General features: G+C 37.1%; 1 protein-coding gene across 1 annotated transcript in view; it reads left to right on the plus strand.

Moving 5' to 3' along the window:
• The window catches only part of MBNL2 (muscleblind like splicing regulator 2), a 154,429-nt gene that overhangs the window by 103,800 nt on the left and 26,480 nt on the right, over window positions 1-24,149 (plus strand). The window contains exons 4-7 of the mRNA XM_042783201.1: window positions 1,251-1,514; window positions 10,849-10,902; window positions 11,525-11,678; window positions 19,209-19,244. Of these exons, the coding sequence (XP_042639135.1) occupies window positions 1,251-1,514; window positions 10,849-10,902; window positions 11,525-11,678; window positions 19,209-19,244 (508 nt within the window). The remainder of the gene's footprint in view (window positions 1-1,250; window positions 1,515-10,848; window positions 10,903-11,524; window positions 11,679-19,208; window positions 19,245-24,149) is intronic.

Consider the following 24,149-nt stretch of genomic DNA (forward strand, 5'->3'; position numbering starts at 1 on the left):
TTTTTTTTTTTTTCTGTTTTAAAAGCATTTTTCTTCTGTGCTGTCAAAAATAATGATTTAGTGATCTTAAGTGAAAGAGTTGTGTCTTAGATATTTTTCTGATTTATGAGTATAATCTTTAGTTACCATTCTACCCTTGGGGTGACATGGAATATTCATATTAATCTACCCCAGTTCTTACCCTTGGAGAGAAATAGGACAAGTTTGCCATTTGCCCCCAATTCTCTTTGTAGTTGCCCAGCTATGACCTGGTGGCTTGATTTGTGGTGAAATTATCCCTCTAGGACAAAGCAAAAAAAAAAACAAAACAAAAAAAAACAACTTACAGCCTCCCTAGTACTGTACAGAATTGTCAGGGTAGGAGATTTGGAATTTATATCCATCTGTATCTGTATCTGGAGAGCTCTGGTAGCATAGTGCCTAAGGTACCTGACTGCTAACCAGAAGGTTGGTGGTTCAAACCCATCAACCACTCCTCGGAAGGAAGGTTGGGCAATCTACTTCCATAGTGATACTGCCTCGGAGACCCAAGGAGGGGTCGCTATGACTTGGATCCGATTTGATGGCACACAACAACAACAACAACATATCTATATCTGTCTATACAAATAATCCTCTGCCATTGAGTTGATTCTGACTCAAAGTGACCCTCATTGGGCTTCCAAGGCTGTATATCTTTACAGAAGTAGATTGCCTTATCTTCCTCCTGCAGAGCAGGTGGTAATTTTGAACCACTGACCTTCTGACTAGCAGCCAAATGTCTTAACACTATGCCACCAGAGCTCCATTCTATATATACATACATATATGTATACATATATATGTGTATGTGTACAATATATCTAGCCAAATCTTCTACCTGGACAATATCCTATACATACACAAGTATAGATGTATATACATTCTCAATATATATACATGTATAGTTTATACATCTATATATCTGTATGTGTTTTTGTTTTTCCTTTTTTGTTATTTTAGCTGAACTGCAGATTTTGGCTTATTTCTGAGCATAGATTTCTATTCCAGAAAAGGGGCAAAGGAAAATTCAAATTCATTCATCATAGAGTCTGGTTATGGGGTTCTGAATAATTGATATTTTACTGTAGACAGCAAAAAAAAAAAAAAGCCGTTATAAGGAAAAAATATTTATTCACGTTTTTACATAAATGACTGGTTGCAGACACGGGGTCTCCAGCCTTTGGGTGGGTTTTCGTCTGCATCGTCTGCTCTTCCCCATGTGTTTCCAGGTATGCAGGGAGTTCCAGCGAGGAAACTGTGCCAGGGGAGAGACCGACTGCCGCTTTGCACACCCTGCAGACAGCACCATGATCGACACAAACGACAACACCGTAACTGTTTGTATGGATTACATAAAGGGGCGTTGCATGAGGGAGAAATGCAAATATTTTCACCCTCCTGCACACTTGCAGGCCAAAATCAAAGCTGCACAGCACCAAGCCAACCAAGCTGCAGTGGCTGCCCAGGCAGCCGCGGCTGCGGCCACAGTCATGGTAAGTGAGCGCTTCTGCCACGCCATCTTCCACCCATTACCCAGCGCCCCTTGCCCTGCCAGCAGGGGCTGGTTAGAGCTGCTAGGATTTATATGCTCCTCAAAACAGTTGGGAAGTCTGGAAGGCTGCTGTTCCTGCTGCTCTGCTGCCTAAGTTGTGTTGTTGTTTTTCCCTTATTATTTTGTTGTGTTTTCCTCTCCTTCACGTCTTCAGCACAATAAATAAATCCCTCAGGCACAGGTAACCAGATGTGTTCAGAGAGCTTCGTTCACTGCTTCGGGCTCTGCTATGAGACTGAAATGCATTGTCTTCATTGCTTCTTAAGAGAGGGGCTCAATGACCCTATAATGAACAAGAATATAGGCACCAGAGCTTAAGACAGTGGAGAATTGATCTGGACTGTTATTGCTGAGCAATGGAAAGCAGAAGCTTTTGCAGGCAGCCACTGGGAATGAGGTCAAATTATAGAGATGCATAGCAACAATGATACAATTAATAACTGGTTTTCCCTATTCTTATTTTTTCCTCTCTCATATTTATCACTTGGGCAATGTTTGTCCAACTTTCCCCCCCCCACCCCCCAAATGAGATTTAATGCAGAATGTCAATTCATGAAACAGATAAAAATGGAGCTGTACTGGCCAGGGCTAGAAAAAAAATGCCTGTGAGCCAGCCTGATCTCCCTGAGTCACCACTGCACAGCCTTATTGGCCCTTAGAGAGCAGCAGTAGCAGGGTTATCATCACCTGTGAGTCTGCTAATGCTCCAGCATCTCCTGGTCATCTGTTCCTCAGAGACCAGCAGCACCGTCATTATCATCATCACAGAACCTCTTAACGCTCCAGAATGTCAAGCACCAACCCAGACCTTGTGGATCAAAGTTTGGATTTGAATATATCCCCAGGTCCTTTGCACACACATTAATGTTGGAGAAGCACTTGCCTGGAACACAGGATCTCAAACATGGTTACATACTGGCATTACCTGAGGGGTGTTAAAGGGTCTGAGATTGGTCCCTTCCCCCAAGGTTTTGTATTTAATTGGTCTGGTGTGTGACCTGGACTCTGGAATCTTTTAAAGTTTACAACTGATTCTAATGTGCAGCAGAGTGTGAAAACCACAGCACTAGGTTGTGGAAATTTGTGATTTATTTTCATGTGAAATCTCTGACTCATCAGACATCTATTTTAATAACACATGATAGGCATAGGGCATTCATTCATTCATTCATTCATTCCAAACATTTATTGGGACCTGCAGTGCATCAGGCACTTTGCTGATTCCCTTGCCCCTCAAGGAGCTTGGAGTTTAATAAGAGGCCACAATCATCTAAACAAGTGGGAGCAATAATATTCCCCAATGATATGATGGAAATGTATAATGGTGTCCAGTGGGACAGATAGAACTCAGTGGTTCTCCCTCCCTTGGGAAGGACAGATAAGCCTTCAGAGTTGAAAATACATTGTTTAAAAATACATTGTTCCAACTAGCAACCACCACATCATTGATAACTAATCAAAATAGAAGGATTGCTGTCATACAAATAAGTTCATTATTACTCAGCATTCCTTCCACAAATACTGATAAAGTCCTAGACCTGTGATAAGTGGTAGGGAGATAAAGTGAAAGGCACAGAGATTAGAACATGGTATGGAGTTTATGGTAATATAGACCTTTGCAGTCTGATTTATTTCCAGGACCCAGTGTTGACCATAGGATCTTCTAGCTGTCTCACTTTTTTTTTTTTTTTTTTTAAGTCCTTGTCCCTTTAGTATATTTCTTCATGTCTTTCTTAACTTTGTCATTGGACATAATACTGACTTTTCTGAATGTTTGAGTTTCTGTATATGTGGAGATGTACTCATCCATATAAGAGTCAGGACAAAATAAAGACATTTTTATTATTGTTATTCCAGTAAAAGAGTGATTTCTAAAACTGATTATAATTAAGGAATAGGGGGTAGGAGTATAGGGTAAATTGATAGCTTAATGCTGATGAAAAACTCTTTTAGAGAGCAATTGAGCTCTTTTAGCCATTTCTTCAGTGTGGAACCCGTCCATTATCCACTTATTAAAGATCTCATCCTATAAGAAATAAACTTGTCATTGTAGTCTTCTTTTAGACCAATCCCAACTTGTCCTAATCAGTGTGTTCATTGTTGGGCACTAAGAACACATTTTTTCCATAAAATTAATATTGTAAATCATAACTGGGTCTCTCAAAGATAGTAAGAACTCGGGTTGCAAGAAGCAAAACCTCAGCTGAATTAGCTTAAATGAAAAAGTTGGACTTTACTAGATCATGTAGTACCCTCCGAAGTGGGTAGATGTAAAAGTGATCTCAGAGATGTCTGGATCCAGGATTTATCTTTCTGTTCTGTGTTTCTCTTGCCTTGTCGGCTCTATATTCTCTAAGGCCATTTCGTCCACATGATCCAAACCATGGCTCTGGAAATGTATATGAAAACATCATTATAGCTTTTGACAAAATGAAACAATATCTTCTTTACCAACTTTAATTAAAAAAACAAGGACAAAACAAGTTGAGTTATTTCGATGCCAATTCCTATGGTCAGGGTAATAGGATACTATGGTTGCTCAGCCTGAGACACAGTGAACAGTGACCATCTCTGTGGCCACTAGGGGTGAGAAAGTGTGAGATATAGTTCTTAAAGAATGGGGGGGCAGCAAGAAAGGCCCTGTACTTTAAGTGTTTTTTTTTGTTTTTGGTACTTTAAGTGGAGTCCCTGGGTGGTACAAACATTTAAATGCTTGACTACTAACTGAAAGTTTGGCTGTTTGAACTTACTCAAAGCAGCAGGCCTTGTGATCGCTTCTGGTCACAGCCTTAAAAGACACACGGAGTGGCACTATTCAGCACACATGGAGCTCTCATGAGTCAGAATCATCTCTACAGCAACTAACAACAATGTAGTTTAAGTGCCTGTTAATAAACAAAACACAAAAACATGCTACTAATAAAAAACCAAAGTTACTGCCGTCAAGTTGATTCAACTCATAACAATTCCTCCTTGGGTTTCCGAGGCGGTATCTCTACAGAAATAGATTGCCCAGTCTTCCTTCTGAGGAGTGGCTGTTGGTTTGAACCACCAGCCTTCTGGTTAGCAGTCAAATGCCTTAGACACTATGCCCCCAGAGTAACCACAACAACAAAAAAAACCAAACTCACTGCTGTCCATCCATTCCAACTCATAGCGACCCCTCCTTGGGTTTCTGAGGCAGTATCACTACAAAAGAAGATTGCCCAGCCTTCCTTCTGAGGAGTGGCTGGTGGGTTTGAAACCAGAGATGAAACCTTAACACCCTCCCCCGCCAAAGAAAACCCACAAACTCACTGCTATCAAATCAATTCCAACTCATAGCAACCTCCATTTGGTTGTAAATCTTTATGGATGCAGATTGCCTCATCTTTCTTCTGTGGAACAACTGGTGGGTTCAAACAACCAACCTTTCAGTTAGCAGCCAAATGTCTTTACCTCTACATTCCAGAGCTCCTTTTGAATAGAGACCTTAGGATTCACTGATTTTATCTGAGCCCTAATTTTGTCTGCCTGTTTCCTAGAAGTACCAGTTCTAACAGCCTTAATTAACATACACTTTAATCATTGGTAGAACAAACCTATTGTAGTCAGTAGTAGATGACCTAGGCTGAAGTGGATAAGAGAAGATATGGCTATTTACACAAGCTCATTCTTAGGCTCATATCTTTAAATCTATGTACCTGTCTAAACTGTTTTCACATTCTGTTCATCAAGAGATATAAAGGTTATTGCAGAGAATATCAGTATAGTTAGTTACCATAGTTTCTTGGGTGGTTATACTGTGCCCAAATTTGGAGTTCTGATATTTCAGGGTATCTTGCAGCATCTTCAAAGACAACCCAAAGAAATGTAGTTTCAGAACAAAAGCCAGCTTCTTTCTGACAGTGACATGAAAATTACCAAATCTGTTATTATATCTTCTTAATTGAAATGAGGGGCTCATTTGACACCAGCCTAAATGGAGTTGGAAAAAGTCAAAGTTCTTACTTGAGTAGCAAAATTGGTCAGTACACTGAAGATAAACTGTCATTTCATTTCTTTATTTAAAAGAACAAATGGGAATGATGAATGCACTCAGAAGAAGATACTAATATTCCATTCACCTGAACCCAAAGACATTCCAAACCCAAAGAATTTCTATAGTATGATTTTTATTTTTGTCTGGGGGAATTTCCCCTTTCTTTTGATCAATTGGACCTTTAAAAAAAAAATGAATTTAAAGCTTTGATTCTAGAGTCCAGAAAGAGAGATATTTGTTTCTTTAGAGCCTTATTCTTTTTCAGTACCTCTTAAAACATGAGAATCACCATCCCCAAGATTTTTAAAATGTGGGAAGGAAAAAGCTAGAAAGAGCTTCTCTTTGGTAGTTTTAACATAAAATGTATCTGATTGTCCACCAGGCCATTTTTCTGCCCACCAGATAAAATGGGGCAACACAAGGAAATAATTGTTTTGTAAAAGGAAAGAGGACAATCTGCCCTCTGCCAGATACGTTTCAGTTGTTCAAGAAAACATGTATAGGAACTTTGAATTCCATCCTACCTGTCACTCCCTTTGAGTCCATACTAAACTGGTAGCTCTGATGATATCATCAGGGTTTCCTGACCCCCTAGATTTGCCTGGAATGCTTGGCCTAGACTCTTGGTTTGGTTACCTTGACTCATAGTTGGATTTTTCCAGATCCAGAAAAAGAAAAACCTGGCCACATATAGTGCCTCCTTCTACATACTCAGCCATTTGCACAGAGGTGAAGAGAGCCAAGAAAGGAACAGAGGCTCAACAATATTGGTGAGGCCAGCAAGAATGGATGTGCCTACAAGTGCTTGCCTCATAGTAGGGGCTCCATTAAGGAAAATCTTTATCTCTGCAGTAGCACCTGAGGGAGCTACCGAGAGCCACTGGAATCTCTAAAGCCCATTCTAAGCCTGCAGATCTTTCAGTGTAGACAATCACATGACAGTGGTCAAGTGATAGTCTCTTAAAAAAAAAAAAAAAAAAAAAACTGTATACTAAAAACCCAAATTGTAACATGATTATCCAAACACACAGATTTTTAAAAAATGTGCTCTATGCATATGTTTCACAATATAAGGCATTTCATTGTTGTTATGTGCCATCGAGTCAGACACGACTCATAGCGACCCCTCCTTGGGTTTCCAAGGCAATATCACTGTGGAAGTAGATTGCCCCATCTTCCTTCCAAGGAGTGGCTGGTGAATTTGAACCACCAGACTTCTAGTTAGCAGTCTAGTTAGCTTTAGGCACTATACTGCCAGAGCTCCCAATATAAGGCATACAAGGTGTGAATATATATGCTGTACCCTGCAAGAAAGAGCCTAGGTGATGCAAGTGGTTTGAGATCAGCTGCTAACCCAAAGATTGGTGGTTCAAACCAACTTAGCAAAGGCCCGGGGAACTGCTGTCATAAAGATTACAGCCAAGATAGACCTATGAAGCAGTTCTTCTCTGTAACATATAGAGTGGCCATGAGTCAGTGGCCGACTTGACCACAGCTAACAGCAACAGCAACCCTCCAATAGCTTAGCACTTACTTGAGAAAACAAAAAAAAAGACAAATGGATAACTCACATTTTGGAGTGGTAAACAGGGATATGCTGTCACTGCCCCGCTCTGTTCAAAGTTCTCCATTTCTTTATATGCCTAAATCATTCTAATTTTCATGGGAATTAAGTTTCATGAAACTGAGATCAGAAAAGTAGAGAACATTAACCTTCCAGGTGATTATCCTAAGGAGAAATATTTAATAGCTCTTATTTTACTTAAGCTGCTCTGGTGGCATATTGGTTAAAGCATTTAGCTGCTAACCAAAAGGTTGGTGGTTTGAACCCACCAGCCGCTCCATGAAAGAAAGATGAGGCAGTTGGCTTCAGTAAAGATTGACAGCTTTGGAAACCTTTGGCCCAGTTCTAGTCTGTCCTATAGGATTGCTCTGAGTCAGAATCGACTTGATGGCAGTGGGTTTGGTTTTTTTTGGTTATTCTACTTGGAAACTTCATCACATGATGAATTGTTTAAGTTGTATTCATAAATACTAGCTTTCAGAGATATAGTCAGTCTTCCAATTAGCTTGTTAGAAAAGGTTAACCCACGAAAAAAATGGTAGATCTGCCCTATAACTCTCTGTACTAGAAAAGTGAAAGGAAGCATGGAGTCTAGAAAGTTGAGGCCAAAATGATTTTGAGTTGAACCATCCAGTTAATATTCTCAGTGAACTCTATGAAGGCTTATGTACTATTTTGTTAATAAAGATTACCCTAAATAAAAACAAAACTGCTTTATTTAGCAATGTAAAGGTACACAGATACAAGCCCAGCTACCACTGCCAACCACTTGATGGGGGATCTAAGTGTGAGATAGAGTTGGAGAACAGTGTGGAACAAAACTCAAACAAAACCAAAACCAAACTCATTGCCATGGAGTCAGATCCAACTCATAGCAACCCCTCCTTGGGTTTCTGAGTCAGTTATCACTGCGGAAGTAGATTGTCCAACCTTCCTTCCCAGGAGTGGCTGCTGAGTTTAAACCACCAGCCTTCTGGTTAGCAGTCAAATGCCTTAGGCACTACTCTACCAGAGCTCCCACAAAACTCAAAATCATAAAAAAAAATTGTGGTCTGATAGAGCCTGGTGGAACCACTGAAACTGTGGCACCTTAGCTGCCCTTCAGGCCTAGAATTGAACCCACTCCTGTGGCTTCCAGCCAAACAAAAGACAGGCATATGAGCTGAACATTTACATTAGGTAGATACACTCCTTGGAGAGATCAATCATAAGAGAAGAGAAGGGCTGTGTATGCACAGGGAGGCAGCTCTGGGGACAGGAGTTCATGGGAGGGAAGTAAACAGGGAAGGAGGTGGCTATCCAGAGGAAATGGGAGGAGAGCTGTTGCATTGTGGGAAATTGCAGTCAGTGTCATGAGACAAAGTGTATGTAAACTGCTGTATGGAAGATGAATTTGCTCTGTAAACTTTCACCCAAATTACAATAAAATTAAAAATATATATATTTAAATTTAGGAGCTCTGGTAGCATAGTGGCTAAGACACTTGCCTGCTAACCAGACGGCTGGCGGTTCAAACCCACCAGCCACTCCTCGGAAGGAAGGTTGGGCAATCCTACTTCCGTAGTGATACTGCCTCAGAAACCCAAGGAGGGGTCGCTATGAGTCAGGGCCGACTCGACGGCACTTAACAACAACAATAACAACAAAATATTTAAATTTACATACTAACAAACAAACAAACATAAACCCTATACAGACAAAAGAGTTTAAACAAAAATGATTCCCTAGGTTATATGATGCGGAGTTTACATCTGAGGAAAGAATACCTGGTACACATAAGTTTTCTTAGCGTGGTTGTTGTTGTTGTTGTTATGTGCCGTCAAGTTGGACCTGACTCATAGCAACCCCTCCTTTGGTTTCTGAGGCAGTATCACTATGGAAGTAGATTGCCCAACCTTCTTTCCCAGGAGTGGCTGGTGGGTTTGAACCGGTAGCCTTCTGGTTAGCAGTCAAGTGCCTTAGGCACTAGCTACCAGAGCCCCTTCTTAGTGTGGGGCCAGTTGTTGTTTTTTTTTTTTTAAATGTTCACAATTCATTTCAGAACATCAATTTCATAGTTAAACGTCTGTACCAAAACAACATTTGTATCCAAAAAAAACCATTTTCTTCTCTGTTGATCATTCTAAATCTCTTCTCTACTTATCACCCTTTCAATTTTCTTTCTTCTCTCTTTTTCACCTCCAATGCTCTGTATATCCTAACAGTTCCATACTTTTGCTACCGAATCATCAACTGGTGATGAACTTCCCATTACTTGCCAAAAGAAATATCATGAATTATGTCACATTGTGAGGACTTAGTCCTATCCCATTTTATTTCAAATGCCATATTCTAATCTCAGAAGTTTAAGATATAACAATATACATTTATGTTTAATACATGAACCTTAGGGATTTACCTATTGTGCTAAACATAAAAACAGGGTTTTTTTTTTTTTTTTAAATTTGCATTAGAGCTATTCCTTTGAATGTCTTTATTTTCACAGAATTCCATCATATAATTCTTATATTTTTTTAAATAAAAATTATTATGGAATAGGAAAATTTTTTATTGTGATCAAAATCAATGAATATTTGTTATTATTTCAACTGTTTAAATGTAACTATCTTCCCAGATATGTTGATAAGTTAAATATATTATTATACCTCTGATCTTTCAGGCAGTTCTTTACTATTTTTAGCTATTTTTTTTTTTTTAGCTGTTGTACTTGATCTATTCAAGAATTCCATATTCTCATTAGCTGGGTTGGTCACTCCTCATAGCTAAAAGTACAAATAGAATTATTAAATATAAATTATTTTGATACCCAAAGACACTGAATACCTTTTTAAAGGGTGTTTTCTTAGTGTAATATGGTAAGTTGTTTGCCATAAATTATAATTTCAAATGTAGTAGAGAACGTAGAATGGATGATAAGTTAGTCACTAAATGACGTATGATGGAATGAAAATGGGAAATTCTATAAAATTACTATTCGGATTCAAAACTTACTAAGATTGGAACCTTATTCCACATTGGAAGATCCATACTAGCAGAGTGAAGAAAAGAATTGAGGCAATTATCCGTATGATTCAGACAAAAAATAAAAATCCAAACCCAAACAGTTTTGCCTAAATAATCTTGTGTTTGAATAGTTTTTTGCCTGAATTTTTTGTCTCAGTTTGCCACTTCATTTTGTTAGGCTAGATCTGAACTGAAAATTACTTTTACAAATTTTTCAATTTGGGCTGCATACTTAATAAATACATTCATTGCGTTATATTTGAAAACTAACTTATCAGAAGTTCTTCAATCCTGTGGCCCTTAAAAGTTGTGCATTTTTTGTTCTGAAGCAATATAAAAAATGCTTATGGTGTGTATGCAAGCTGCTGTTTTAATTAACTTTCCTGAATTTCAAACATCTATATTTTACTCTCTTATATGCTTTTAACTAAGGTATAGTAGATGCATTTTTGCTTCAATACTAATTTAAGGTGTAATATTCATTTCTTTAGAGAACATTTTTGTTGTTGTGCATGCCTAGTGTTTTGTACGTTGTATATTGCATTCAGAATATTTTTTTCCTTCTCACCTATCCACAATGCAATGCCGTTCCCATGATGCACCTCTGCTTGCTGTTTACCTGTATGTTAATTCGCTTGAATCCCATTGGCCCACTGCCATCATGTGCTCGCTGCCTGTTATTAAAAGACTCAGTCGACTGCCAAAGCAATGAAGCGACCTCTCGAAGCAACTGTAGACCTGGTACTTTGACCTTTCACCTTTCGCTTTGCATGTAGCTTTTCAGAGAACCATCTGAGATGTATCACTTGTAAAATATTGGTTGCAAACAATCATTATTATTAATTTATGGAAAAAAATTCAATAAGGTGTTTAGCCATCTCATTTCATATGTAATATGTGAAACAAATTAATCCTAACCAATTTTAATACCTTTTCCAAAAGAGTAAAGCAAATTTAAATTACTTGGCTCAGAAAATGTTCATTATAATTCTAATTAACCTGTAAATTCAAGAAATTACCATTTAGTTAAAGAAAAGAATAGGTATTAATAACACAAATGCTTCCTTTCCCCCTTAGAATAGTTTAACTCATTTTAAAAGCCAAAGCCCGTTTTTTGTTGCTTGATAGTTTTTCTTTTCCTGAGTTGAGATGCTACTGTTTTGGGGTTACAGAAATCATGCTTTTGCTCTCAATAACAAATTCTCACTCATTTTACATTGCCGCTGTTTAAATTAAGGTGCATGGCAGAGGCATCTTCTTAGCTGTCATTTTAAAAAAGAATGTTGCAATTGATTATCTCTGTGGACATTGAATGTGTGTTTACTTTAAGTTATACATGTCTTGTCAAATTCTTCATTTGTAGGCCTTTCCTCCTGGTGCTCTTCACCCTTTACCAAAGAGACAAGCACTTGAAAAAAGCAATGGTGCCAGTGCGGTCTTTAATCCCAGCGTCTTGCACTACCAGCAGGCTCTAACCAGTGCACAGTTGCAGCAACACGCCGCGTTTATTCCAACAGGTACGTGGCCTTACTGTTTCAGGTCCTGTGTTCATGTGCCCTTCCGGTCATGTGCTTTCTTCTCATTTCTTTAAGCTGTTTGGTGGCATCTAGTTTGCTTTGAATGGTACAATACAGTCTGAAACTCATCATTGTCCTAGCTATCTAGATGTATTTACATTGCTTTTAATGATAGCTAAAGACTATTAGGAATCTAAAGCCAAATATTTCATAAACTTAGGTGATTTAACTTCCAAGAAACAAGTAGCAGTTAGGGTTTTTGGTTTCTGTATTTTCATAAGCCGTGTGAAGTTGTTTATGTAATTAAGACTTTTAATATGTGACAACTGAAATTTGTCTTTAACACTTAATGACCTAAAAATAGCAATGACAGCAAATACTAACCTTTTCCTATTTCTATTCAGATCACTAAAAAAACTAGGCTATTCAATTTAAAGCAATCCTGTACTCATATTTTTATTCGTTCTATCTCTTTTACCATTCTTCTCCACTTACACCAAATTCTCAAATATATAGAGCTCTTATCCTCAATTTCTGACTCAAGGCTTGATAATTTTAGATGCTGAGGTACATTAACTCTATCACTCCACTAAGAGATCAATTATGTTAATCATAGAAACTTGGAGTTTAAAGGGCTCTTAGTGATCTGCTCACCCAATCAGTTGTTTTACAGATGACAAAACTGAGGCCCCCTAAATGTGAAGTGACTTCCCAAGGTGGCACAACCAATGAAAAAAAACAACCTAGAACCTATCTGCCCTATGGCCAGTCCAATTTGCATAACATTGTATTTACTACCTGGCTTCCATATGTGGAGTCCATAGATCTCTCCTTTAGAGCATGGAATCAAAAATCAGATAAAAGCAAAGAACCAAAAAACAAAACAAAACAAAAAACCCAAAGTTACTGCCAGTGGAGTCAATTTGACTCATAAAAAGGATAATGCATGTTATCTGTCCCCTATTTTTTACCCACCCTGCTGACCAATGACACACATGCACCATACACAAACACACACAGTCACCACACACAAACACACACAGTCATCACATTTAACTAAGGTTTTGACTTTTTAGTCTGTTATAACCAGGAAATGACTTAGTCCTTAGTGGAAAGACCATCCATTGAGTTTTTAGTTACCAAGTCAAAATATTCTCCATCTCATAATAAGGAGTTGAAGGTAAATGGAGATAAATAACAATATTATCAAAAAAGAGCTTGTGAATCTTGATCCATATGTTTGGAATGTTCAGGTTCATTATCCATTTCTTTAAATACTGTAGCACATGAGGAGTTAACGTTAGAGGGAGTTGAATAAATATTGCTGTGATTGTCTTTGTAAGAAAATCTACACTTTGAAAGGAATCATTAACCTACTAACAATAATATTTGTTATACTAAAATGTAAATTATGTAAGTCAAATGGTTTTTAGTGTTTAGTTTTCTTGTTTTACTTCTGCACTTATCTTAAAATAAACCAACTCATAGACCAGTAGATTGAGATCTCTAACTCAGTACTTACTGGGGCTTCACTCTTGCCCTATTAAAACTGTAATTAGTGACATATGAGTGCAGTTATAGTGTAGCAGTATTTGTACTTGTAAACCACTTGAAGTAAGATGCTCATAAAATAATTACTACAAGGTAGACTTACCTTGATGTCCTCCTGTGTGATGTCTACAAATGTCTCATTATAGATGTCTTGGTCTCTAGATATTTAAAGAGAAAAAAATTAGGGGAACATATCCTGAGGGGTAAGACATAAAGGAAAAATCTGGTTCTAAAGAATGGGTAAGAATGCCATTCCCGAGAATGCCTGTGAAACCCTGGAGTCAGGTTGCATGATAGACGCCAAGGTCTTCCAGCTCATATTTAATACTCCATTCCAATAATGACTGATTTGTTAAATCACTGAAAGAATCCACATTTCAAAATACTTCACCTGGAAACCACGTAAATACTTCTAAAGCAACGATGAATATCATCCGTTATGCAATGAACTGATCTTTGTTGCTGAAACATATTATATTAAGAACTGCTTTGCGGTGCGGGCTGCTGTGGTTGTGTACTTCTGCCCTCTGCTGGATTCTTTAAGAAAGGATCTGGTGTGTCCTTCAACACTCACTTCAGTTCACTTGGGGAGACAAAAGAAAGTGGGTCCTAGCCCATTTATTTCTGTGAATTAGAAGTGTTTCCTGTAACATGCTCTGAATACTATAGTGGATAAACATGTGGATCTCGTGTTCTGAAATGGTATTTAAACTTTAAGAAGTTTTCACATGTATTTCTTATATGATGAAAGAGAAAATCATTTTATTGAAAGGAAATTAGTAGACTCTTTCCTCTACTCAAGTCTAGGACAGAATTTCCAGTGTTCATTTAGCTCTACTTTTTATTTCAGGCCTTCTTTCTTATAAACTAAATTTTAAACCCAATTAAGAAATAATTATAATAATCAGTAATTTTTATCATTGTTGTTTTCAACCTCTGCATATTAAGTGATATATTCAAAAATATGTTTTGTAATATGGAGATGGCCAGGCCATTATATTTAAACTGACAAGTTTTGATTTTTCTCTACATATTTTATATTAATAATTATAATATGAAACAAATCATGTGCTCCTGGAGATTCCCCTTTCTTGTAAGGTCATTCCTAATGAAGTTTTTGACATGCTACTAAAATTCCCCCATTGACACAATATGAATTTGGAACAAGATTTAAGAATTCTGCCTCCAGGATGTGAAGATTTTAATGTAAAATATGCAAAATACAGGATTCTTTTCAGAAACCATGCTAATATAATTATCACCCTAGTTGAGGCCCCAGCATATTTGCAGTAGGTGGGATTTTTCTTTCTTTCTTTTTTTTTTCTTTTTTTCTCTTTTGATAGGGATCATTTTAACCTTGTAGTTATAATTCTTTACTATGTTAGGAAAATGGCAACACACACATACACACGCTTATAAGAATAGCAGCATAATAATTCTTGGCATTTCTCTGACAGCTTTATTCTCAAGTAATGTAAGTGCGCTTATAGGCATTATTACCTCATTATTCTCCAAGACATTGTAGTTCTGTCAGTGGGTGGCATAACTATTTATATTTTTCAGATGGAAAAACTGAGGCTGTGTCTACACTGGCAAAGTAGAATATATAATTAAAGGAATTATCCAGATAATTTTTAAGTCACTGATGCTAAAGTTAAAATATTTGTGCAACTGAGGCAGAAAACATTTGGGAAGTCTTTTTCCATTAAATTTGTGCCTTAGATAAATGCTTCAGCCAGTCAGAATAAAGGTAATCTACTCAATCCTTCTTTGATATATATCATTATATTGGATATAAAGAACAAATAGAACAGGGAAAAATGCTAACCCAAATATTGCCTAAGGTTATGTGAGGTTATCATACAAGTTGGAAGGAATTTATCAAGGTTTAGTGGAAACAATGTCTAACCAAAGCAGAATGAGTATTAACATACTTATTCCATTAAATTTAGCAAGCATTTCTTAAGCGCATGGTATGTGCTGAGTTTCAGAGCCAATAATGGGACTACAGAAGAGTTCAGAACTACATAAAACACAACTATAACGTTAATGGCTACTTTCAGAATATGATCAATGGTATATGAAAGGGAAGAAGGGTAAGGCAACAGCATATGCAAGGTTAACTCTGAAAGATATGTAAGATTTTGCCAGTAAGAGAAGAACATCCCAGGCAGAAGTAGCAGCATGGAAAGAGTGTGTATACGGAATAGAAAGTGGTCCATTGTAGCTATGGTGTAGAGTGCTTAAAGGAGCCTCTGAGGAGAAAGGAGGGGAAAAGCGAAATAAAAAGAGCTACAACTTGAAAAATGATCAGGGAGGCATTGAATAAGACAGCTACACACATGGCAAAAGCTATGCTTTTACTATTCATATTAAAGTGGTTGAACATTTCAGCTACATCCTGGACTGGTGCCAAAGGGACATATTAAGTAATAGCCCATGCAGCTGCAGAAACTGCAACATCCATGACTTTCATTTGCATGACACAAGAAGGCCCCTTCCCAGAAGTCCTCTCCACATAAGAATGCAAGGGAATAAGTGTGGATTTTTGTAGGAATAATTTTGAATCCACAGTGATTGACTTTAAAATGAAATCATTCATACACTGGGTACTTGAATAATTTTTAGGAGCAAACTGCTCCCAACATACCTCTAACTAATGATTAAGAACATTGATTCAATATATTGACCACCTGCTATATGCCCAATAGACTAGATATACATGATCTATACCTTCATAGACCTTACATTGTAGGAGAAGAGATGGATATTAAATAAATACCCAAATGAATACATAATAAACAATTTTATAAGTGCTATAAATTTAAAAACAATGATTTCAGTGAGATATTAAAAATACAAAACTGATTTAGGTGGCCCAGGAAGGTAGGTAAAAGAACAATTGAACGATTTCCTAAAGAGATGACATATACCTTGAGATCTAGAAAATGAAAAGAACGGAGCCAAGATCATTCCAGGCAGAGAGGACAGCATATAACAATCTCAAAGGAGAACAGAGTGTGATGTGTTTAGTTCAAAATAATGGAAGGCTAGTGCCTAAGGCATTTGACTGCTAACCAGAAGGCTCGTGGTTCAAACCCACCAGCCACTCCTCGGAAGGAAGATTGGGTGATCTACTGTTGATCTACTGTCTCAGAAACCCAAGGAGGGGTAGCTATGAGTCAGATCTGACTCTACAGCAGTGAGTTTGTTTGTTTTTCGTGAATCTGCCTGGACCATGGTCCCAGGAGGAGAAGGGTGTGGCCCAGAGGCTAGGTCATGGAGGGCCTTTATCCTAAAAGCAATGAGAAACCACTGAATCACGTTTCCAGCAGAATCACATTTCCAGCAGAATGATGATAAAACTTCCATTTGGAAAGGTTAACTTTACCAGCAGAGTAGATAATAGATGAAAGGGGGACAGGAGTGGAAGCAGGAAGACCAGTTAGGAAGTTACTCCATAGCTAAAGTTAAAGATGATGGTGACCAGGGCTTGAGAAGTGGCAGTAGAGATGGACAAACAGACAAATGCAAGTTGGATTTTAGAAGCAGAATTGCTTTGGCTTGTTGGTGACCTGGGGAATTTCAGGTATAACTTTCAGTTTAAGCTAGAGGTACTAGATGGATGATGATCTCTATCTAGTATTTACTGCAGTGGAGAAACAGTTTTCTATGGGAAAGATCAAAGTTTAGACCTGTTAAACTTGAGACACTTGTGAGACATCCAAGTTGTGAGCCAGATGAGCAGTTAGATAAAAGGATCTGGAGATTAGAGGAGAGATCTGGGCAGGATACATAAGTCTGGAAGCCATGGACTCAAAGACAATATTTAAATACATGGGTTGAGTAATATTCCAGGAAAAAATAGAGTAGATGAAAAGGACCCAGACAGAGTCCTGGAAATTTCCATTATTGAGTTCAGGGAAGGGTGAACACCTAGCAAATACAAGACAAAAAGGAATTGCCAGGAAAAAAAAAAAAAAATATATATATATATATATATACACGTTGAAAAAAGAAAAGAAAAGCATGTCATCATAGAATCCAAGTGAAGAGAATGGTTTATAAGGAAGGGAGTGATTAACATCTAATGCTACTGAGATTCAGGAAGAGTTAGATAAAGATGGAAGCATCCCTACTGGTTTTAGCTGCACAGATGTCTTTGGTGATGTTAGCAATTTCACCATAGCAAGGAGAGTAAAAGCCAGATTGGAGAAGATGAAGAGTGAATGATAGAAAGGAAATGGTAAGTTATGTATAGGCAACTTTCCAGATGTTACATAGGGCTGGAGAAAGCTATGGTGTTATGTGAGGAATTTTGAGAATGTATGTGTGTATGTGTGTTTTAGGTTGGAATATATAAGCACATGTTTTCTGAAGTGAAGAATCTAGTAGTATCCCAGTTCAATAGTATTTTTTTTTCTGAATAGTTAATAATATTAGCCTGATCAGAATGTAGAGCAGTAAGAAGTTTCCCTCATGTGTGAACAGCTCAGCAGAGAAAATAAAGATGAACTCATCTCGATTCTTTATCTAGTATCTCAGAAAGCAGTTCTAAAACCCTACATGGCTAGGCCCACGCTCATAAAAAATTAATTCTCTGGCATCTCTATGACACCCAATTTTCATTTATCTAAGTCCCTATATTACCTTGATTTTTATTCTAAAGACTTGAACTAGCAGCAGATAATTCTTAAAAATGTTAATACAATTCTTTTCAGTCCTCCACACCATACATTAATATTCATGGTTAGATTTTTTTCTGATTTGATTATGTTAATAAGATCACCCTAAGGTAAAGCAACTATTCCCAAGGAAGGACTGAATCCTTCCTCCTTATCTCCCACCTACCCACTTAAATACCACCTTGAGATTTCCTAGGAGTTTTGCCAAAGGCCCCCCTTGGGGTCCCGTTGTAGTAGCCATAGTAAACATTCCTATATCTGGCCCCAACTTAGCCCCAATTCTGCCATATTTCACCTGTGTAGTATTCAGACTTTCTCACTAGTCACCATTCTTTTATTGAATCTAGTTGCAGAAAATAGATCACATACATATCTGAGTCATTCAGTACAGGAACCTCAGTCTTCCCTATGTTGCTGAAATTTTCAGCAGTAATCTAAAATTTATCTGACTCTCAAGCATTTGATTTACAGGATGTGGAATCTTAATTACTAGGCTTTCTCCCCACCCCATATTGTTGACATGAAACATTTTACAGTCAATCAGACAAACTGATAATCAAATACCAGCACCCCTAACCCCCCTCCCCCCAAAAAAACACCCATTGCTGTTGATTCTATTCAGACTCATAACAACCTTATAGGACCAAGTAGAACTTTCACATGGGATTTCCAAGTCTGTAATCTTTACTTAAGCAGACTGCCACATTGTTCCCCTGTGGAGCATTTGGTGGGTTTGAACTGCCAACATTTCAGTTAGCAACCAAGTGCTTAACCACTGTGCTACCAGGGCCCCTTTGTAATGCAATAAGGTCAGTATAATCTAGTGAATACAATCCCTGACCTGGATTTGGGAACATAATTCTATTTCAGGCCTTACCCTTGACACACACTATGCATGACCTTGGAGGAGTTACTTTGCCTCAGATTTTTCATCTGTAAAATACCCACTTCCAACCTTGGAGCACTAACTTGATAATGTCTGTAAAATACTCTGAGGTCTTAGAGGAAGGACACTGTAGAATGATTACATGTCATTTTTATTAGAATTGTATCAATATACATGAACAGAAAGTGTGAAAAGTAGTATAAGGAGTGAGCTTTGAATAATATTTGGCTCCAAAAAAGTAAGATATATTTGTGTCTACTGAAATGTGAATGATCCTAAAAGACTGTTTTAACTAACCCTACTTATTTCTGGTTGTGCTTCAATCTCACTTTGAATGTTAACTCTAAACCGCTAACCTGTTTCTTTCCCTTTATTCACTTTTTCCACCTACCATTGCATGACATGCAGGGTCAGTTTTGTGCATGACACCCGCTACCAGTATTGGTAGGTTTCAACCTTTTTTATTTGACTTTTATATTATGTACAATATCTTCACTTGCTTGACCTTGATTTCAGAGATGGTAGAAATGCTTTAGGAAATGATAGAACTGAAGGCTTATTTGGCTTTAGAGTTAATATAGAGGTTTTTATTAAAATGTACTTATACATTTAAGAAAATGTCGATTTTAATATGACCTCCTGTGCTAGAACCACCAATACAAAGACATAAAACAACAAATACTAGTCTGCTTTTTTAATGATCTGTATTTTGTTTCTCTTTACATTGCCTATGGTTTAGCATAAGAAAAAAGCTACTTTATCAGAGAGGCAGGCTAATTTCATCAATGTTTTAAAGTTTCATAGTGGTGTCCCTTTATCTCCTCTTTGCTGTGTGTTAGAGTTATCAGAGTTTCCCAGAAGTGTTTATTTTTAAAATTATAAATAGATGAATTTCTGAAGCTAAATGTCTGAACTGCCTTGCTTTATTATTATTCTTTCCGTGTTAAGTGTTGATTTGTTTGTGATGAGTAATACCACCTTAGAATTCCCTTAGATGTTAAACTGTAATAGTATATAGTTATCCTCACATATTCCAATGCTTCGGTACAAACTTAAAGCCTGTCTTCAGGACATGTGGATTAGTTCTACTTAGAGTCAAGAAAAATAAACACTGGCAAAATTTGTCTGACTATTTCACAGTAAGCATGTTAAAATTGCATCAAGGTCCATGATCCCAACTAAACCATAATCCATAGCAATTCCAGTTCAAATAAGCAGTCTTAAATTGGGGAAAAAAAAAAAAAAAATCTGTTTAACAATGAATATAAAGAATGTCTTATTCCAAAATTGGCATACATATTGAGCCTTTGATATTTTAGATTATTAAAAATGAGTATCATATACTATTTTCATTGGACATTACATTTCACAGTTTTAGAAGCCATTATTTTATACACTATACACTCTGAATTTAGAATGATCTATTATTAGAAACAATATGTTTATAAATACATCAACCAAAGTAATCTGCTTTGGCCTTTCTGGGAATCACTGATTATGTTTTAAAACTTCCTTTAATTGTACTTGTAATAAGCTATTTTCCCTTTTTTATTTCTCTCCCATGCTTCCTTGCTTTGCATTGTGATTGCATGCCATCTGCTGGTTTAACCCATGATGGCTTGCTGCTCTGATATTCACCATGCCAAATACCACTTCTATTACCATAATGCTACACCCTCCTGTTCATTGCTCCCATGGTTCCCCTCCTGAAAGTACCCATGATGCACAGCGCTACGTCCGCCACTGTCTCTGCAGCAACAACTCCTGCAACAAGTGTCCCCTTCGCAGCAACAGCCACAGCCAATCAGGTTTGCTCCTTTTAAAGCTTTCTTTCACAAATCCCAAACTCTAAATGAGTGCTGATATTTAAAAAAAAAATTCTCAGTGAGAATTTTTTTTCATGTTTATCCATCAAATTTTATTTTTTTAATTAGTTTATGGCAAGCATTTACGGACAGGTTGCACTTATTTAGAGTTAACATTTACTGCAAATAATGATGTAGCTATGTTTTGTGTTGCACTGTTTGTTTTCGTACCTAATATTGTGTAATTAACCTGACAGGCTTGAATTCCTTTTAGTACAGCATTATCTATCCAGTGGTTTGTGAATTGTTACATAAAAATTGCAAAAGCATCCCCACCGATGCTTCAAACTGGCTAAAGCACTTGGCTGCTAACCAGAAGGATGGCGGTTCAAACCCACCAGCCACTCCTCGGAAGGAAGGTTGGGCAATCCTACTTCCGTAGTGATACTGCCTCGGAAACCCAAGGAGGGGTCGCTATGAGTCGGGAACGACTCGACGGCACATAACAACAACAACAACAACATTTCAGACCTTATCATCTCTTGTTGAGGCAAATATTCTCCTCTTAAGAAGTCTTCTCTTCCTTTAGTGTCAAATTGAAGGTCTGAATAATTCTTTTTAACAGTCTACCTTGGTCAAATGTGCTCCAAACTCAACTTGGTTCCCACTTTATGATCTGTACAGGCACCGGCATAAAAGCCAAACCATACTAGAAGGAGAGTGATATGCCACTGGGTTCACAAAGACTGGATACAACTGATTAGGGACTTTTAACTCTGTTGTTTTAATGCATGTGCCAATAAGACCATGGATCTTCTATTTCCTAGTTAGGGCCCATTGGCTTTTCTCTACTCCATGGTCACAGGCTGACTATATTCCTAACCCCAGCCAACCAACTTGCAAACACATGCTCCTGGCTACAAGGAGAAGGGTGTGAGGAAAAGTGTGTGAGCAAAGCTCTCACCTCTCCTAGGAAAAGATGTTATTGTGCATGTTATCCCTTCATAGAAAATGTTTTTGTTTTTAGGGGTTTTTTTTTGTTGTTGTTAGTTTGTTTTGTTTATTTTTTAATAAAATCAACTTTGCAGGAAAAAGGTGAAAGAGGGTATAGGTATAGACTAAAAGGAAGGTCAGAATTAATGGGGAAAATAAAACGTCAAGGGAATAAGTAGCAGATTCCAAATTGCATTCTGCAGGTGGGAAGGGCTAATTCACACTTCTTTCCACGTTCAAGTGAATAAGCAATTTCAGGGTATAGGTTTTATCACTAAAAAGATAGGTGCGAATGTACTTGAACGCAGGAATAAAAGTAAAATCCCAGCAGCTCCTACTGGCCCTCTGCGTTGGGATAAAGTGGGAAAGAGTGAGGAGGGAACAGAGAAGAGGCCAAGTGAGCAGCTCTGAGCTTTGAGTCCTTTCTACTGACAGTTCTTCAGCTCTTCCTGCCCTACCTCAAAAACGCCGACTTCCCCTCTCAGGAAAACCATCTCAGCTCCAAAACAAATGTAACCAAGAACAGCAGAGAATAAGTTCCTTAGTTGGGAAGATTATTTTTTAAAATCTTTTTAGGGTCGACACACTCCTTTTCATTTGTTCGTTTTTATAGGGAAGCCAAAGGGCTGTTTTATTTCTGAGTCCTACAGCCTTGAACCATGTAGATATAATTTTAACACAATTTTGTTGCAAAATTCCTTCATAAGGACACATGCTTGAAGTATAAGATACTAGTGTTTGTAACAATGCAATCTTACCCAGACTATATGGTAAATTGAACATTTCTGACACACAGGTCTTTCCTAGGAAAAGAAGTAAAAATCAAGAAATACTTTGGAGTTTTAGGATAATCTTCTTTATTTATAAATTTCTTTATTTACAAAGTTATAAGTACTTATAACTTCTTTTTTGTAAACATTTGATATGAATCATATAAATGTTTGGTAGAAAAACTTGAGCAATTAAACAAATATCGGTGCAATTGAGTATGTGTGAAAAACGATGGTACAGATCATGGAATATTCAAATGCTAAGATACATTACTTTAAAGCAAGGTGTGCCTGGTAAAGGAACTAGTAAGTTTAACTTCAATTTAGTCCAGAGAAGTGTAGTTAAAGGAGAACATGAAAGTTGCTTGAAGAATCCTATTGCATTTGGCAGTTTATCAAATATGTTGAAACAGTTGCCAAACTATCAAAATGAAGGAGAAAATCCTTTAACAGCTCTTGATGAAGGTCTGCTCGTATGTGAAAGCCATGGAAAAAGAAATAATAGTAAATATACGTTTTCTGATATGGTATATATTATGTATTTTCATCAAGTTTCAAAGAACTTGGAAATTCTTTTAGTGACCATGAATAGGAAACACTGAGATTGCTGATGACTGCAAAATGACAAGTTATCACCTTCTCAAGATTTCACTCTTTAGATTCAAATTGAATCATATCTATATGAATTGTATAAGTTATTTAAATGAAGGAATCTCAGCTTCCTCATCTGTACAAGGAAGAATAAATTAGATGGCATCTGGTGTCTCCAGCTCCCAGGCTCCATAAACCTATGATTCCATGACTGTTATTCTGGGCTCAAAGTATAAGGTTATAAAGTAAACATGAACAGAGTGAGAAGTGGTGCTAATGATCCTGTTGTTCAGTGACTGATAAGCATCTTGCCACCTTTTCCTTCATTGAATGATCTGATTTAACACAAAAATGGAATAAGATTTTGATACTTTTTTAGTTAATGTTAGCAGTATAGACTGTCAGCTCAGATATTTCAAATCCACACACAGATACAGACCCCACAGCCATCAAGTTGATTCCAACTCATAGTGGCCTATAGGACCGAGTAGAACTGCCCTATAGAGTTTCCAAGGCTGTAAATCTTTACAAAAGCTGACTGCCTCATCTTTCTCTTGCATAGGGCCTGGGTTTGAACTATTGAACTTTTGGTTAGCATCCAAATGCTTTAACCACTGCACCACAGAGCTTCTCTCAAGGCTCACAAGTATCTGTAATTAGGATGCAAATCATTCATAGAAGAAAGGTGATAAAGTAGAAAAAAAAAAAAAAAAAAAAAAAACCATGACTGCTCTTCCCGTCCTTGTTCCTTTATATGTCACTAAGTTCTGGGTAAGACCACATTGTTGGCTAAGATGAACAGGTAACAAATCTATTCTATTCTATTCTAAATTCTGTTCTCAGGGCTTAATCAGAGTGTTACCAGTGAAAGTTTTAACTGAGCTTTAACTTGTTTGAAATAAAATAAAGACAAAATTCAAAACTTTTATAATTTTTAAAATACAAAACAATTTTTTGGTTGTTATTGCTGGAAATGAATACACACACATGCACACAAATACAGTAAACAAATATACTAATAGCCTAATAGCATTTTTTGTTTTAATTAGTGTCTTTGGAGTAATATAAAATTTGTACCTAATAATAATATTATTATTTATATCCCACTTATTATGTGTAAAATACTATTCTAAATAGTATCTCTCGCATTTAATACATTACACATTATATATCATATATTATTTTATATA

This window comes from Orycteropus afer, unplaced genomic scaffold (genome assembly GCF_000298275.1).
Source record: "Orycteropus afer afer isolate SDZICR_OR568_19922 unplaced genomic scaffold, OryAfe1.0 scaffold00730, whole genome shotgun sequence".
In the NCBI taxonomy this organism is placed as follows: Eukaryota; Metazoa; Chordata; class Mammalia; order Tubulidentata; family Orycteropodidae; genus Orycteropus; species Orycteropus afer.